This window comes from Bos mutus, chromosome 4 (assembly GCF_027580195.1).
Source record: "Bos mutus isolate GX-2022 chromosome 4, NWIPB_WYAK_1.1, whole genome shotgun sequence".
In the NCBI taxonomy this organism is placed as follows: Eukaryota; Metazoa; Chordata; class Mammalia; order Artiodactyla; family Bovidae; genus Bos; species Bos mutus.
Window position 1 is genome coordinate 15,707,959 of NC_091620.1, and position 19,323 is coordinate 15,727,281.

General features: G+C 37.6%; 1 protein-coding gene across 1 annotated transcript in view; it reads left to right on the forward strand.

Annotated features, from left to right (window-relative positions):
- CNTNAP2 (contactin associated protein 2) overlaps positions 1–19,323 on the forward strand; it is a 2,330,533-nt gene that overhangs the window by 991,937 nt on the left and 1,319,273 nt on the right. The window contains exon 5 of the mRNA XM_070369076.1: positions 16,371–16,574. Within this exon, the coding sequence (XP_070225177.1) occupies positions 16,371–16,574 (204 nt within the window). The remainder of the gene's footprint in view (positions 1–16,370; positions 16,575–19,323) is intronic.

A 19,323-nucleotide genomic window follows, 5' to 3' on the forward strand; every position in this document is an offset into this window, starting at 1 on the left:
ATTCACACACACATATAAATATGCACATGTACATATGTATATATATGTTTCTTTTTTAGGTAGAGGCTTATATATCCAGTAAATCAGTAAAGAAGTTCAGATTTATAGTGTTTTCTGTCTTTCCTTCCCGCCTGTATTTAGTGTACTATCTGCCTATAGTTATGTGGTAATAAGAGCATTGGGCTTTCCTGGTGGCTCAGACAGCAGGAAATCTGCCTGCAATGGGGTTCGATCCCTGAGTCAGGAAGATCCCCTGGAGAAGGGAATGGCAACCCACTCCAGTATTCTTGCCTGAAGCATCCCATGGACAGAGGAGCCTGGTGGGCTACAGTCCATGGGGGTTGCAAAGAGATGGTCACTGAGCTACTGACACAGCATAGAGTATTATATCTTTGTATCATATAATACCATTAAAATTATTTTTTAAATCATTCACTCTCCATTTAGCACTATCCATACTCTTGCCTGGAAAATCCCATGGATGGAGGAGCCTGGTAGGCTGCAGTCCATGGGATCGAGAGGAGTCGGACACGACTGAGAGACTTCACTTTCACTTTTCACTTTCATGCACTGGAGAAGGAAATGGCAACCCACTCCAGTGTTCTTGCCTGGAGAATCCCAAGGACAGCAGAGCCTGGTGGGTTGCCGTCTATGGGGTCGCAGAGTCGGACACGACTGAAGAGACTTAGCAGCAGCAGCAGCAGCAACATCTTTTCTGCCCTTATGGCAGAAAGTGAAGAGGAACTAAAAAGCCTCTTGATGAAAGTGAAGGAAGAGAGTGAAAAAGTTGGCTTAAAGCTCAACATTCAGAAAACTAAGATCATGGCATCTGGTCCCATCACTTCATGGGAAATAAATGGAGAAACAGTGGAAACAGTGTCAGACTTTATTTTTCTGGGCTCCAAAATCACTGCAGATGGTGATTGCAGCCATTAAAAGACGCTTACTCCTTGGAAGGAAAGTTATGACCAACCTAGATAGCATATTTAAAAACAGAGACATTACTTTGCCAACAAAGGTCCGTCTAGTCAGGGCTATGGTTTTTCCAGCAGTCATGTATGGATGTGAGAGTTGGACTGTGAAGAAAGCTAAGCACCAAAGAATTGATGCTTTGAACTGTGGTGTTGGAGAAGACTCTTGAGAGTCTCTTGGACTGCAAGGAGATCCAACCAGTCCATCCTAAAGGAGATCAGTCCTGGGTGTTCATTGGAAGGACTGATGTTGAAGCTGAAACTCCAGTACTTTGGCCACCTCATGTGAAGAGTTGACTCATTGGAAAAGACTCTGATGCTGGGAGGGATTGGGGGCAGGAAGAGAAGGGGATGACAGAGGATGAGATGGCTGGACAGCATCGCCGACTCCATGCACATGGGTCTGAGTAAACTCTGGGAGTTGGTGATGGACAGGGAGGCCTGGCATGCTGCCATTCATGGGGTCGCAAAGAGTCAGACACAACTGAGCGACTGAACTGAACTGAACATCTTTTCCAAGGAATTTGCTTTTTAAGAAATAAAATTCCTTGTCGATACATGCTGTGGTCATTCACAGGTAAATTATGATACCATGGAAAATAAACTTAAATGTTCAGTCCTATTATGATCTGTTTAGTCTTATATTTTGACAGTATTCAAGTTAAAAGGGATTTGTGCATGATAAATCGCTTCAGTCGTGTCTGACTCTGTGCGAACCTATGGACTGTAGCCTACCAGGCTCCTCTATCCATGGGATTCTCCAGGCAAGGATCCTTCTTCAGGATGTCTTCCTGACCCAGAGGTGACCACATCTTTTCTGTCTCCTGCATTGGCAGTCAGGTTCTTTACTGCTAGCACCACATGGAAAGCCCATAGGAATGTGTGGCTGAACAAAACCTGGCTGTAGGGTACTAACCAGAAGTCTCTGCTTAATACAACCCCAGGGCAGCTGCTCAACATTTAAAAATAGAGGGTGAGAGGATTCATTACAATGTTGGATTGCTAACTTTTCTAGGAAATGGATTGTTTGAATGACATCAGAATTGCTGCGTAGCTTCTGTTTGCCCCAGGTGGAGAGACTCTACCTCCCCCATACCCTGAATATATCCCAAATACTCCCTGTTGTTTTCCCACTAGCAGGGCCAAGTGTCTTTGATGTTAACCTAGCATCTTCTCCCTGTTCATCTTTTAATCAAGGAGAACACTGTCTCTGTTACCTGTCTCTCTCTCGAAAGTCAGAAAATCGTACAGAAATCAGTGGAGCTACACAAGTTTTACAAGCTAGCAGCCCCAATGTACATGAACTGCTGTCCCTCTGACCAGTGAAGTTCTGGTTTTAGGCACTTCAATTATTTTAGCCTTGTCAGGACTGGTTCTCTGCACAAGTGGTGGGAGCATTGCTCATTTATGGAAATGAATGAATTAAGCCTGCTCACAGGGGCCTCAGTGGGCATGTGGGTGTCACGGAGTAATGGACGGCACCCATGTTCACAGTGAATCAGATCCCCTCCAATGCCCGATTCGCTGAGGTGTGTTGATGGTGGGGCCGCGGAGTACCATTTAGTATCTCATCAGACAGGACCCAACTGCTCTAACGGAGAGGAAAGAACACATTATGTTACAGCGTGTGTACATTCTGAGCTTTATTAATCCTATTTTATGGCTGAGATAAAAGATTCACCCAAAGGTATATGAAATCAAACCAAAAATAAAATGAAGCTGTGATGTACTACATCCTATGCATAAACTCAAAACATTCTAAACATATGTCCCAATCTCTTGCCAGTAGGTGCAAATCATTTGTACCGATTCATTGGGCTTTCAGGAAAGTACAGAAAGTAAAATAAATAAAAATGACGTCTTTACTAGTCACCTAGTACAGATTGCTGCTTGTCCAGGAAACTTTGCAGTTGTTGGGAAACTGTCTACTGTTTGGAAAAGTACTTAGTTGACATTTTTAGATTCAGGTGAATTTTTAAGATATGGAATTGAATAAGATAAAGCATTAAAATGTGTGATAGCTAAAGATGGCATCTAAAGATTCCATCTAAAAATTAAGGTGGTGAAAATAAGTGAATCCATATATATATAACAGATTTCAAAGAAGAATGTTTGACATTTGGGTTTGTTTTTAGGGAAGTCTCAATTCCATTCAAATCCCTAATGCTTTTATGGTGTTGGGTTTGTCACATCTTTGGAGAAAAACATGTTTGTAAATATTCATCTGAAATCCTTCGATCACTAGAGAAACCTTAAGTGCTTTGATTTTCTGAGTATCAACCATGCATCATCGGAAAGTTTTGCATTCTTTAATGACATAGTTATCTTCGTTGTCTGGCTGTGTCTAACCTTTATCAACATGATTGGGTGGTTAGCTGCTCTCAGGGAGGTCTTTGCTCTCTCTGCTTCTGCACTGTCTTCTAACCCACTAATTCTGCCACATCAACATAGGGGTTACCTTTTCAAGATGCTGGTCCTACGCCTTCCCCTTAGGACACCATCATTGAACACTTAGACCCGTATCTTCCATATGAAGCAGCAGACTCTTCATCTTCCAATTTAAACCTTTACGGGACTCATGAACCTTATATATCAAACTCAGGCAGAACTACTGAGCTCTTTAAGGAAACTGCATATGCTCTTCCCCTATCTGTCTGGATTTTTCTTAATCTTAACTTTCTTTTAATAAAGGAGCTCATCTATTTGTTCTTTAATAAAACTCACTTCTGTTCCTCAATAGTCCCACTTTCTTGGTACAATAATGTGGGTGTAGAGGATATTTCAGTGAATGCTGCTGCTACTGCTAAGTTGCTTCAGTCGTGTCCAACTCTGTGCAATCCCATGCACTGCAGCCTACCAGGCTTCTCCGTCCATGAGATTCTCCAGGCAAGAACAATGGAGTGGGTTGCCATTTCCTTCCAATGCATGAAAGTAGAAAGTGAAAGTGAAGTCGCTCAGTCGTGTCCGACTCTTAGCGACCCCATGGACTGCAGCCTACCAGGCTCCTCCATCCATGGGATTTTCCGGGCAACAGTACTGGAGTGGGGTACCATTGCCTTCTCCTCAGTGAATGCTAGTTGATATCAGATATTTCCTAGTGATTTTTCAAATTCTCTTTTTTTCAGATCTATGGGATAACTCTTACCAATAATCTTAAGATTTTTTTTTTCTTTTTTGGTTTGGCCAATTTTTTTCTATTTCTTTTCTTAATTATAGTTAAAGATTTTCTGTAGAAAATATTTTGGAATATAGATTATTTGAGATACAGGAAAGCTGATAGCTCAGTTGATAGAGAATCAGCCTGCAATGCAGGAGACCCCAGTTTGATTCCTGGGTTGGGAAGATCTGCTGAAGAAGGGATAGGCTACCCACTCTAGTATTCTTAAGCTTCCCTTGAGCTCAGCTGATCAAGAATCCACCTGCAATGCAGGAGACCTGGGTTCGATCCGTGGGTTGGGAAGATCCCGTGGAGAAGGGAAAGGCTACCCACTCCAATATTCTGGCCTGGAGAATTCCTCCAACTGTATAAGTCCTTGGGGTCACAGAGTCAGACAAGACTGAGTGAGTTTCGCTTTCTTTTATTTCAAGGCCAACAGGGGTATCTTGAAATATGGTATATTGATAGGAAATTTAAGGTATAGTTAAGGCCAACATATCAGGAAACAACTGTCATTGAAAAGGTAGTTTATTATTAAACTTCTGAGGAGGAGAGGGCAAGTCTACCCTGGGGGGAGATGGGGAGGGCAGAGAGGTAGTGGGGAGGATGGGAAAAAACCTTCACTGTGGTTTCCACAGGAAGGAATGGGTGAGGCCATGTAAGCTGGTTAAGGATTGACTAGTTTGAATAATTTCAGAGGCTCTGGGACTGGGGTCCTGTCCCCGGTTGTTTGGTTCCTGACCCTGGAGTGATTAGGGCAGGTAGATAGTGGCCTGGAGGGTGAGGGCCTGAAAGAGGAGATAGCTAGGCTGTGGACTCTTGACTGGTTTTTCTGTATTTGGAGAACATCCTTAGGATCTGGCTCACTCTGGGAGTTATCAACAAGGCCCCGCGTGTCAACACATCAACATACAGAAAACGGAAGTGAATGAGTGAAGTCGCTCAGTCATGTCCAACTCTTTGCGACCCTATGGCCTGTAGCCTACCAGGGTCTTCCGTCCATGGGATTTTCCAGGCAAGAGTACTGGAATGGGTTCCCATTTCCTTCTCCAGGAGACCTTCCTGACCAAGGGATTGAACCCTGGTCTCCCACATTGTAGGCAGACGCTTTACTGTGTGAGCCACCAGGGAAGCTCCAGCAAATGGAAGACATGGTTAATACTGACCCTGGTAGCTCTGAGAAATCTCCCGGATGTGAACCTCTTTCACCATTCCCCTTGTATTTATGTGGATTGTCTATCTTTTCCTAAGCATTGTATAAATTACCAGGAAAAAAGTGCTTCAAAACACATTGCTATATCAACTTACCATCCCTTAGCCAATTTAGTAATGAAATTTGGATGTAAGACTGACAACAGTATTTTCCTGGAACCAGAAGAAGTAAGTTTAACTGAGTAATGGTTTTAAAAAATCTGAGATAAATGTTGAGACTAATTCTTATTAAGAAATGTTCTGGGGGATTTCTTGATGTCTGGTTCCTTTCTTCATTAGTGGAAGATGTATTTAGTACTTATAGTTCTAAAGTTTAATAGTCTTATAGTTTGATACTTATAGATAGTATTTTCCTAAGCAGAAAAATAGATTATGTATGGTAAAAAACTGTAGCTCTTTTCAGTAAACAGTAATATTATCACAGAGAAGACAGGTCTACTTTGTTTGACTCTTTGATTTATAAAAATAAATAAGAATAGCTTCAATATGGATTTATTACAAATAGATTTTATGCTAATGTTTAATGCTAATTTTCAGAAACTGCTTATTACCTCTGTATTATTAGATGTATCAGAACTGTGACCCTGTTCTCAAGTGGATCACTCTGATTTTCTGATGTCCTCTCCGTGTGTAAATGGCCATTTCTCTTAAATGCATTCAGTTTAAAGACATATATATATATAGTATTTAAACTCATACTGTAGTCAAATGTTTTAAATGTTGACTTATTAAAAATAACTCCAGAATGAGTGTAATGAAAGCATTTGATGTTTTAAATTATTTATGTATATCAGAAATATACAATTATGGTACTGACATAAGTGCCGATCATTAAATCATATATGAGTCTGTACTCTCAGAGAACAGACTGCATTGCACCAGGTATGGTTTTGAAGGAAGGTGGGAACAGAGGAATTCCACTTTTGCGTGTTGTCTCAAATATCAGTGATATTTAAATCAGTTTAGGTGTTTATCGGGGTTTCCCTGGCAGTTCGGTGGTTTAGACAAGACGTTGTGCTTCCACTGCGGGGGTCATGGATTCGACCCCTGGTCAGGGAACTAAGATCCCACATTCCCTGTGGTGTAGCCAAACAATGAATAAGTTAAAAAAATTAAAAAGAGAGAAGTGTTTATTGTGTTAAGAAATACAAAGTAGAAGAATCCATCCAGAGGCTGTACCTTAGAAAAGCTTAAAGTCCACAGGAAATCAGATCCATAAAGAGATAATTTCAATATGAGAAGTGGTGTGATAAATATCTAAGGGTGATGTGTGTGTGTTCAGTCATGTCTGACTCTTTGTGACCCCATGGACCATAGCCCGCTAGGCTCCTCTGTCTGTGGGATTTTCCAGGAGAGAGTACTGGAGTCGGTTGCTGTTTCCCACTCTAGGGGTTATTCCTGACTCAGGGATCGAATCTGTATCTCCTGCGTTGGCAGGCAGGTTCTTTACCACTGAGCCACCTTGGAAGCCTCTGTGGATGAGGGCTGTTGACACAAGAGAATTTATCTAGTAGGTAAGCTTTATCTGAAGCTTAGAAGATGCTTAAACAAGAATAAGCATAAACTAAGTTTTGTTTTTTTTTAATAGCTCTTCATTGAAGGAAGTGAACTTAGCATGAGGAAAGGAAAATTAAATTAGGTAAAATTAGCAAAGGATCCAGGAGGTTTACAAGGAGAAAGGTGGTGCTAAAATGCAAGAGTGTCAGGAACGCAGCTCTATCCCTGAGGGTTTTGCAGGCCACATTGAAGAGTTTCTCAGTAGAAGAGTTTATTTCAAAATATCTTTTTAGCATCTGTATGGAGGATAGAGTTAAGGGTAATAAAACTGGAGGGTGGGAGTTGCTCATTCACGATGTTAATGCAATGGACTGTATGTGAGGTGATGGGAACCTGGTGGCAGTGCATATAAAAAGTCAACTATGTGTTTGAAAAACATGGATGTACTAAATTTCATTAGACTTGGAACTAACAGAATGTAGGTCCCCAGGACAGGGAGGAGCTGAAGAAAGGCCCAGAGCTCTGTCTTGAGTGGCTGTATAATGGATATAAGGCCTGGAGGAAGAATTATGTGTTGAGCAAGTAGAGTTAGACTTGCCTGTGGAAAGGCCATGTGGATATCAGAGTCCAAATGTTATGGATAAATGCTATCAGACACCTCTGATGTGATTGTTGTTGCTCTGTCATGAGCTATCAAGCACTTAAGGGCAAAGCAACACATTTTAGAGAGAAATATTGCACAAAATGTGAGATGCTGACCTTCCTGAAAGAGCCTTTATGGTTTTTATTTTATTTTTCCCCAAGTAGAAGTGATTTTTTTGAAGTCTATCTGTAGATTATTTTTCAAAGGATTTGAAGAAGGCTCATTTGCTCCTGTTACTCTAAATTAGCTGTTATTGACCTTTTGGAATCTATTAACTATTTATTTATATTTAAACCACAGATATATTGAATGAAAAGGGCAGCAGGTTAGAAGGAGATTAATCAAGTAGAAACAGTCTGCATATGTGATGAGATGGACAAGGTTCTATCCCAGTTAATGTCTATCAATTAGATAACACCAAGTCATAAATAATGGCATGAATTTTTTCCCTCCGCCACAAAAAATGTAGCATAAAATCACCATTTTTTTCTCTAACAGTTGAAACCTTGGCTATATTAGTAGCTGTGGCACCAAAGTGAATCAGAATGATTCTTGAAATTTCTTCCATTCTTATGATTCAAATTGTTAAAGAAAACGTTTAAAATAATAGTGTTTATTATACTTTAATGCACTGAATATAAATGACAATATGCAATCATTCAACAAATACTTAATGAATATAGACTAAGGCACTGCTCTAAGTACTGAGCTTTTTTTGTTGTTATTCAGTTGCCAAGTCGTATCCGATTCTTTGCAACCCCATGGACTGCAGCATGCCAGGCTTCCCTGTCCTTCACTGTCTCCCAGAGTTTGCTCAAACTCATGTCCATTGAGTTGGTGATGCTGCCCAACCATCTCATCCTCTGTTACCGCCATTCTCCTCCTACCCTTAAATCTTTCCCAGCATCAGGATCTTTTCCCAGAATTGAGCTTTCCCAAATATGTTAGGTAGAAATAAATGCTATGAAGAAGAAGGGTAGTGAGTGAATATAGAGATGAAGATGGTGACGTGGTATTTTGCAAAGAAAGGTCAACATATTTAGAATATTGACTACTGATTTTAAAAAGAATATGTAGGTTTGCATCTATCTAAAGGCTGGCAAAACTAAGCAAATTCCACCTTCTAGTGTTTTTCAACTTTAGTTTCAGAGATGTATTTCAAACTCTTGAATGTGACTTGGGTATTTATTTATATACATTACATAATGTTAGATTTCATAGTAACTCATTAACATGCATCTCTACTGATATCTTCAAGCAGTTAAATTGCTTTAATTAAGAATTTTGGAAATTGAAAGTAAGGAAATAATTATTCCAGTGCTCAGGAATCTCACTGCAAGAATGTTCATTATAAAAATGTTTGGATTTGTAGAAAACCAGAGATAAATTAGATGTACAAAAAGTATTTTGCTATCTATGTGGTGTGATTGTAACTAATTTAAATTGACTTATTTTTGTATTTTATATGACATAAATTTTTACAGTGAGTACATATTTATTTTATGATAATGAAACAAAAATTACTTTAAAATATTAAGCCCTATGCATTACCACATAAATACTAACAAACACTTCAACGTATTTAAGTGGTAATCAGTAATCACTTAAATACATATTAGCAATTATTATGGCCTTTAAAAATCACTGTTTATGCAAAAACATTTGATTAAAATGAAAAAAGCTTCAAAATCATTGCAAATCTTTATGAAATAGATAACTAGGTAATGGTTTATGAGTTTTTATTCTTTTTCATTGAATAATTTATTTGTTTTGTGGAAGAATAGATCATGTAGATGATGACAACTATATTTATTTGTAGAAATTGTATCGTGTATAAAGTAAAAAAAGAAATACCTGCAAGCTTCTCAGTGCCATGCAACAGTGAAAGAAATGGTGGCTCCTTGGGAAAATGGCTGATTGTAGGTCTGGGGCAGAAGAAAATGCAAGATGAGCTTAGGGCATCATATAGTGGCAGAAAGAGAGAAGAGAAAGGACAAAGCAAGAGGCTGAGGAGGACTCAGAAGAGGAGGAAGAGGTGGGGAGGGGAAGAGAAGGGGGAAGGAGGGGGCTGACGTGTAAGAAGAAGAGAAGGAGGGGGAAGGGCAGGAGAGGGCCACAGAGGGCTAATCCTGATACATGGACAAAGGAGCCAACCTCAAAGAGATCCCAGTGGCTAAAAATACGGGACCATTTGAGCAAGTATTGAATTAAAGTCAAAGAAGAAATAAACATGCACAGTCCCATAATTATATAAATACATGTTTTAATGAATGAATCATTGTTGTCAGTCACTAATAAGTCATGTCTGACTTTTTCTGACCCCAGGGACTGCAGCATACCAGGCTTCCCTGTCCTTCACTATCTCCTGGAGTTTGCTCAAACTCATTTCCATTGAGTCAGTGATGCCATCCAACCATCTCATCCTCTATCAACCTCTTCTCCTCTTGCCCTGAATTTTTCCCAGCATCAGGGTCTCTCCTAGTGAGACAGCTCTTCACATCAGGTGGCCAAAGTATTGGAATGAATGAATAAATATAAGAAATCTTCCTTACAGAAGAATTCTAAATAATATATGTAGATAAACTCACCACTCCAGGAGGTGGAACTTAATTCTCCTCACCTGAAACGTAGGCTGGACTTGGTGACTCACTCCCACAGAATGAAGTATGGAAAGGGGAAAATAGTCACTTTACAGTGAAGAAGCATGGCAGACATCACCTTGATCAATATCACTTCTGGAAAGTCATGTTGCCATTGCAACTCGCCAGATAGGGAGTGATGAAGACACTCCAATTCTGGGCTTTTTTCCCCAAGCAATACCAATCTTGTCCTAAGAAAACTACAGACCAAGCCTGACTGAGAAGGATTCTGAAAAATATAACCTGACCAGTACTCTTCTAAAGTGTCAAAGTTGTGAAAAACAAAGAGCGACTGAGGAAATATCACAGATTGGAGGAGTTTCAGGAAGCTAAGTAATGTGAGAGCTGGACCGTAAAGAAGGATGAGTACCAAAGAATTGATGTTCTCAAGTTGTGGTGCTGGAGAAGATTCTTGAGTCCCCTGGACAGCAAGGAGGCCAATCCAGTCAACCCTAAAGGACATCAACCCTGAATATTCACTGGAAGGACTGATGCTGAAGCTGAAGCTCCAATATGTTGGCCACCTGATGCGAAGAGACAACTCATTGGAAAAGACCCTGATGCTGGGAAAGATTGAAGGCATTAGGAGATGGGGGCAACAGAGGATGAGTTTGTTGGATGGCATCACCAACTCAATGAGTTTGAGCAAACTCCAGGAGATAGGAAGGACAGGAAAGCCTGGTGTGCTACTGTCCATGGGGTTGCAAAGAGTCAGTCACTGCTTTGGATGCTAACAAAAATGAAATGTGAGATCCTGGACTGGATCCTGGAATAGGAAAAGCAAGCAAACAAATTTGTGACAACTGGTGAAATCCAAATATAGTGTATATTTCAGTGAATAATGATATACCTAACTTATGTCTTGGGGCTTCTCCAGTGGCTGAGTCATAAAGAATCCGCCTGTGATGCAGGAGATGTGAGTTTGATCCCTGGGTCAGGAAGATCCCCTAGGGAAGGAAATGGCAACCCATTCCAGTATTCTTGCCTGAGAAATCTCGTGAACAGACAAGCCTAGTAGGCTACAGTCCATGGGGTCACAAAAGTGTCAGATATGACTTAGTGACTAAATCACAACAATCAAGTTATGCCTTAGACTTCACAAATGTACTCAGTTATATAAAATGTTAATGTTAGGGGAAGTTGGGTGGAGAGTGTATAGGAACTCACCATTGTATCTTTGCAACTTTTCTTTAAATCAAAAATTATTCTAAAATAAAAAGTGTATTAAAAAGAAAACTGTAAAACAGATTCTCATTGAAGAAATCAGACATCCAAATGATCATATATTTTTAGCGAATTAAAATCCTGATTTGGAAGAAAACAATGAGATTAAAAAAAAAAATAAACATAGTGTTCAGTAACAAAACTATATGGACTATGATCCTTCTGTGTATCTAATTGTCACCCACCAAGCTCCTCTGTCCATGGGATTTTCCAGGCAAGAATACTGGAGTTGGTTGCCATTTCCTTGTCCAAACTGCATATATACAAATTAAAATAATCAGAAATGTAAGTGGATATTTCATGAAAATAGAATCGTCCCTTTATTTTTCTTATTTAAACCTTCCTATTATTCTAAGTTTTCTATCAGGAAATATTTAAGAGAAAACAGGAAAACGAAAGTATTTTCCAAGTATTTATTTGTTTACTTTGTGGTGATGAATACAAATACATTTTAATTTTTTCAACTAAATACAATAAATTCTATTTCAAGTTATATACATTCTTACTTTATTGTAAGTACCTTGCTGCATGAAGATCATTAAAATATATTCATTTACTAAAACGTTCAGGTTTGCACATTATAAACACATTGTCAGAAACACATTTTGAACCATAATTAAGTGAAACTAGATTCTCCTTGCTCTTTCCCTTCCCCACCCTCTCTCTAAATACACACACACGCACACTCACATATATGGAATAATATATAGATCATTCCATACATTAGAAAGAGAGAGAGAGAAAATCTAGAAAGATGCACCAACCTATTACCCACTTAACACTGCTGATCTCTTGTTTTGGGGATTCACTTTCTACATTCTGTGGAAATGTATTGTTTAATTTCTTATTGTTTAAGAATGTTGTTTAATTTCTTTTTTAACAATAAACATATATTACATTTGTATTAAAAATTAGCAAGGGCACTTTTTAAAATTGTAAACTCTTTAGATGAAAAACACTTTTCCGAAATATCTCATCTGAGTATGTACAAACTCAGAGAAACTGAAGGGTAAGTAACAACGAAATTAAAAAAAAAAAAAGAAAAAGCTTTCTCTACTATGATGATCTGATGAATTGGACACACTCCAACCTCTCTGAGTTATTGTTAGAAACAAAATCATGGACGCACTCTGATTTTGCATTCACTTTTTGACTAGCCATACTATAGTTCAGATTGCTTAAACAGCTCAACCACACGTTTAATCACTGCAGAGAAAACTTTATTCTAAGGAGTGAAAAGCAATCAGGGTAATAGGGGGAAAAATGTGGCTTATCACAAAATAAGCACAATGTATTATTAGATGTCAAATGAAATTGTAATGTATGTTGTAGGAAAAAGAACTAAACTCTGATAGAGTTTTACAATATCTCAGAGACTCTTAAAAGTATATGGTGTATGTTTATGTATAAATTATATACCACAGATTACTTCTGGGAATTTGTAGTTTCAAAGCCAACTCTGAGTTCACATCCACAGGCTAACTTTGTGCAAGCATTTAACCCATTCCTGGAAGAACAGCTTGGATGTGGTAAGGTGAGAGACCTGGCTCAGAGAGTACTATATGTTTTTCAGCTGACCACTGACCACCTGTAAGATGAGATTTGATCCTCATGAATAACATTTCTTCATGTTTTTGTTAATATCCTAGGACTGTCTGAAGGGAAAAACATGCTCGTCCTTCCTGTCACTTTTTTCATTTGCATAAAACTAAGGAAGAAAGGCATCAACACTTGTATAAATCACTATTCTGTGCCCAAAACTGAATGTAGATTCTGAGTTAGGAGAAAACATGGGAGGGGTGAATTTCTTCCTCTGTCTAAGCTCTGGGAACATTTACTTCCTAAGAGATGAATGCAGAATGTTTGTTGTCAATTAATATATATTGGAGGTATATAAAATGATGATGTGTCTGTTATTCAACTGTCACTGATATGAAACTGACTGCAGAATTACTTTCTGGGATTCAGAATTTACTCCCTCCTTCTGACTTTTTTGTTTATGCACTTTGCAAGACAAAAAGTAATTTCTGCCAACTGCTGGATTATAAATTCAACCTGGGATCTGATAATCAGATTCCACTTTTTCTCTGTTTTATCTCTCATCACAGATGATAAAAATAGTGCAATTGGAATTCAGCTGTGACAGTATAGATGATTAAGCTAAAATCTAATTGGCTTTGCAGTGTTAGCAGAAGCCAAAATTTAATGTCTGCTTTTTTTCCTCCATAGTAAAATAAACCTCTGTGATTCACAGTCTCAGAACAGAATTCCGTTGATTAAGAAAGTCTTTTTATGACTGTATAAGGTCTTATAGTAAATAATTGACTGTGAGAATTAAAACAAAGTTCCAAGTTATGTTTTCCCTTGTGAACTTTTTAGAATGCAATGATTCTCTGAACTGTCACTTAAAGTCAGAAATGTTTTTGCTAACAAGATATATCATATTTTTAAAATATTCAAAGTCTATTGATTTGAAGGGAAAACTTAGAGATACTTTTAAGCAATATTTGAAATAAGTGGATTTGTGACAGTTCACTTTATGGCATTAGTTAAGAGCAAAACTTATGCTGGCAAATACTGCACAGAAAAAAGAGTGAATATAACCTCTGGTAGCTCCACACCTTCACCACCATGATGTAGCTGGCTATTGTTACTGTTACCAGGATCCAAAATATCCCCCGGGCTGATTGAAGCTAAGAGAACTGAAGAGAACTAGGATGTGTGATAAGAAGATATTTATATTAGGTTTTCCACTTGCTGTTAGTTTTTCTCTAGTGTCTCTCTCTCTGGGTTCTCTGGCAAAATCTTACCCCAAACTAGAGGCAGGCTTCATCCTGGCTTATAATCCTGAGATAATTAGAGCTACTGAATGTGATTAGGTTTCCAGTGTGACTAGTTTTGTCCAAGAGACATGGATTCGATCCCTGGGTTGGGAAGATCCAGTGGAGGTGGAAATGGCAACCTGCTCCACCAGCTTCTTGCCTGGAAAGGGCAAGAGGAGCCCGGCGGGCTGTTGTCCATGTTGTCGGAAAGAGCTGGACACAACTGAACACACACACCATCATCATTTTTAGAGCCAATGTGACTCGGTTTTCCACAACTTTAAAAGCTAAAAGTATTCTTATTGAAAAGGGTCTGATTAGGGTGACTAAGATTCTATTTGGACTTAGAATTTGATCTGGATTATTGCAGTCATCACTGACCCATTCTGTGAGTTGGCAACCCATGAAGCAACAGTGTGTAATAAATAAGACCATTTCATTTTCTTTTCCTGGTGTGAATAAGAAACAGTTACTATACTGTTGCCCACTATCCTCTGTTGGAAAGGGTGGGAAAACATGGCTGTTTTCCATTGTTCCATCGGAAAGAGTTCTTCTAAACACATATCTAAGTTTTCAATGAAATTCCTTAAGATCAAACTACATCTACTCACAGCATAGATTAGATTTGTGTTCTTCTAAACACATATGGGTGAGACTGTCTTTTTTCAGAGTAGTTGAGAACATGGGCAATACACTTCTCTATTGGAAAGGCAAGGGGTTAATAAGGAATTTGAAATAGACATTGCCAGGGACCAGCCCCGGCTGATCCAGGGTATTCGAAGCGGGGACGGCGTCGGCGAGGATCAGGAAACAACTGCTTAATTAAACGTTAAGTAAGGATATAAAGAGTAATAGAATGAGGATAGGTCAGTGAAGAAATTCAGTGGAGAAAAGAGGCTGAAATAAGGATAGCTCAGTGAGGAAATTCAGTGGAGAAAAGAGGCTGAATAATTCAGCCAGAAGGTAAAGAAAGAACGACATGGTTAGTTTTGAACAAACTTTATTTTAGTTTTTATACCTTAAGTTATGCATAGAGGATAATGGGGAAGGGTAGAGTCTTGCAGCAAACCAGGCTTTCTTCCTGCAAACTTATCATATGCATTTTAAGACGCTCTAAAGGTGATTTGCATCATCTTCTGGCCCGGAGGCCTGTTAACATTTTAAGACCTTTTCTTCAGAAAACTTATTTTTCTCTAAAGGTGGTTGGTCAGGAGGCCAAAAAGGAATTAACTCTCTTTTTCAGAGTATTTCCAAATTATATTAATCAAACACTGTCACACCCAGGAATTACTTAGCAGCAAACATTGGCCCAGCTGAAAATCCCTTCACCAATACAATTTCTAATCAATCTTTTTTTCAGAACATCTCCTGCCTCTCACAGTTGACAAGGTGAAAAACCTATTCAGGCAGGCAGAAAGGTTGAAACACTGTCACACCCAGGAAATTAAGGCAGACTCTGGTTTTGGGGACAGATTGCTCGAGGTGAATGAAGGCACAGGAGACTCCTGAGGCTTGATCCCGCTCCTGAGGCTTGATGCCATGCCAAGCCTCCTTCCTCATGACCTTTGCCAGGGGTGGAGCTCGCTCCCCGCAAGACATGAACCCTAAGAGCAAGGGATAAAGCAAGTTAAAGTTCAATTCACTATAAACTCTAGGTACTACCATAAAGTTTACTGAAAATGTAGTAGAATATAAAAAACATTAGAAAATGAGTATACCACAAACTCTGCCTTCTAAGATCCTTTATTATTATGTCATAGAAAAGAAAACTTGTTGGCAAAATATATATTTAAAATCATGAACACTTAGCCTCGTTTAAGAAGGAAAATATTAAAGTCTCATAATATCTGAGGGATTAACATTTTTACTTTTCAGGTAACCTCCAAATTTCTAAGTCAAAGTTTTGAAGCATATAAGTCATTGATGGAACATATGTTATTAGTATAACAGTTGAAGAAAGAGTTTTAAATTGTTAAGGGTTTCCTATCATCATTCTGTTCAAGTCCTTTCCATAAAATCCACTTCAAGACACAGAATAAAACAAGAATAGAAAGAGAAGGAGAACCCAGGACTAAAGAGTTTTCAAGAAAAAAACCCTTTTTTGTCGTTTATTCAGTGCCGGCACCCAATTGGAAGAAGATATACTTCAGACTGAAGGTCGACACACAATAACGAAACTAAAATGTTATTTATTTCTTCTTTTAGGGGCTGATGTTATCAACTTCGATGGCCATGTTGTGTTACCATATAGATTCAGAAACAAGAAGATGAAAACACTGAAAGATGTCATTGCCTTGAAATTTAAAACTTCTGAAAGTGAAGGGGTAATCTTACACGGGGAAGGACAGCAAGGGGATTATATTACTTTGGAACTCAAAAAAGCCAAGCTGGTCTTCAGTTTAAACCTAGGTATGTTCTGATTTTTGGCACCATTCCTTCCATTTATTGGTATCCCTGTTAGTTAAATGCTAATGGTCTTTAATCCTTAAAATGTAAATTATAAAAAGAGTTCACATTATGTTGTTGTCAATTCATTTTTAATTCATAGTGCTTGATATATATTTATATACATACTCATTTGTAAATATGTATCAACACCTGTTCTATGCAGTTACGATACTAGCATTTGGCATACAGCCGGACACTGTATTCTCTATTATTTTAAAGCAACTAAATCAGAAGAAATGACCTCAAATACTGATGAGTAGTATGAAATCAATTAAATAAGCTTGATACGATAAAGGATACTGTATAGGCGAGGGGGTATTATTAGAATATGTAGTGAGGAAAGTCCTTTCCAAGAAGATATTCATGATGAGGTTTCAGTGATGACAAAAACAAGCCCTGAAAATATCTGGGACAAAGCAGTTGAGAAAGAATCATGAGCGACTAAGACCCGATCTGCCCAAGGAACGAGATGAGGGGGCTAGTATGGGTATTCAAAGGATAGAAGATGAAATTAGATGTTATTTTAAGAATGGGAAGCTGTTGGTAGACTTTAAACTATATGGCCTCATGATCTTATTTTTAGAAAGGTACTGAGTCTTCTGTAAGAGAAAATGCTTGCATGAACATGAGTTACAGCTGGACTTCTGCCTGGTGTAACTGAGAGATGACCACTGCTTGCAGAAGGTGGCTTTCAGAGGAGATGTAGAAAAACAGATTCACCTGGGAGATGGTTTTGGTTGTAAAGTTAGTATGGTTTGTAATTAATTGAGTATGGAGTAAAAAAGAAAGAGAACATATAAATAATAACCCTAAGGTATGGCTTGAGTTCCAAATAGACATTTGTACCATTTATAGAAATACAGAAAGCCTTATTTTCTCTTCACTTTCTTCTAACGGAGGAGTACTAATTCCTTCCAATAGAGAAAGTCTAGAGATCTGTTGGAACATGGTGCATTTTTGCTGCCTGATAGTCATCAAAGTTGAGATTCTATTAGGGAGTTCCGTGTGTCATATTGACAGGAGAAGGTGCTACTCATGACGCCGGAGGAGAAGAGACAGTGAGTAGGAGGAAATATGAGTATATGGCATCACAGAGACCAGGGAAGGAGAGGAGGCTGTCACCTAAAATGTCATTTAAAACAGAAAAGTGAGGTCACTGGCAATATAGTAGTTACTGTTGATCTATTCTCATTAAAATAAAAAGAATAGTAGTTTTATTGTCATCAGTTAAGGAAAGATAAAAAGGGTGCAAATGACTATTTTAAGTATAATCAACTAGAAATGAAGGAATCAGAGAAATAATATGCCAATTAGAAAATGAGATGAAACTCAAAGAAGGAGTTACTATTTTGTTTTGGGCTATTGTTGTTGTTTCTAAGTGGACAAGCCTAATACATGTTTGTATTTTGATAATGTAGTTAAGATTTACTTAAAACTAAAGGGAAGGTCCACAAGACAGATACTGACATTCAGAGTTACAATTTATGCAAATCAGTAATATATCTATCCTCTTCTTGCTGGCCTAAAACTTTCAGAATTTATTCAAGAGTTGTTTGAAGGGCATCATATATTCCATATTTTTATGTTTAGTGATTTTAGGATTCTATAAAGATTTTGTAATCTAAATTATATCAATAACTAAAATTTGCATGTTGAATGCACCCCAATGGAAAGTTTTAAAACTGAACATTAGAAGACAAAGAGATCCTGCCTGCTTGATTTTCTTATCAACATGGTTTTAACTTTCTTAAATATGGCTTGTTTCCCATATATTAACTTTTATTACATTGAAAATCATTAGTATACTAAAAAATACAACTTCAGTTAGTTTTTTTCAGTTGATAATACTTAATATAGTATCTACAAAGATTATTCTTCATTATAAAACTTTCACATTCAAAATCTTATCTGACAGAAAAAATAGCTTCCATAACAAGAAAACTATCCAAGAAAGCTGATTTTAAAAATATACAAAGATATTTAAATTTTTATATTCAAATTGTAAAATGAAAATGCATGCCAAAACCTGGGAAAATTCAAATAGAGAAGTTTAATGTCATTCTTGAATGAAAATTCATTCCACTCTATAACTGTACTAAGACTTTAGGAGAAGACTGAGTGACTGCACTGAATGTAAGGAAAACTCACTGAAGAAAAATTATAAATAGTCTGTAAACACCAAATGCTCAATCAAGCTATCTATGAAAGAAATATACAATAAAATAATGATTCCAATTTTTTCAAGCAAGTAAATAAATTTTAAAAATAATAGTATCTGTATCGGTGTGTTATACAATAAAAAGGATTCTTTGTCCTAAAAATATTTCAAGAAAACAATTTAATAATATATCTTCAGATATTTTAATTTTCTATGTATTTTGTAATCGTAAAGAAATAATAAGAAACAGCTCTAGAATTTCTGTCCAAGGATGTATACTTTGTGATATTAGTTACAATAGCAAATATTGAAAGAAAAAAAATTAACACATACAAATATATTGGTATGTGTTAAATAATTTGGGGAATGTGACAGGCATTAAATTAAAACAGTAGGCAAATTATAAATGTTATATCAATATTTTATATGTATATGAATTATATGATTATATTTATATAATTTTTAAAAATGTCTGGAAAAACTAGACCACACTATTTTTAGTGGTGGAAAAGAGTGATTAATGCTTTACATATTAATTCTTTATAAAATTGG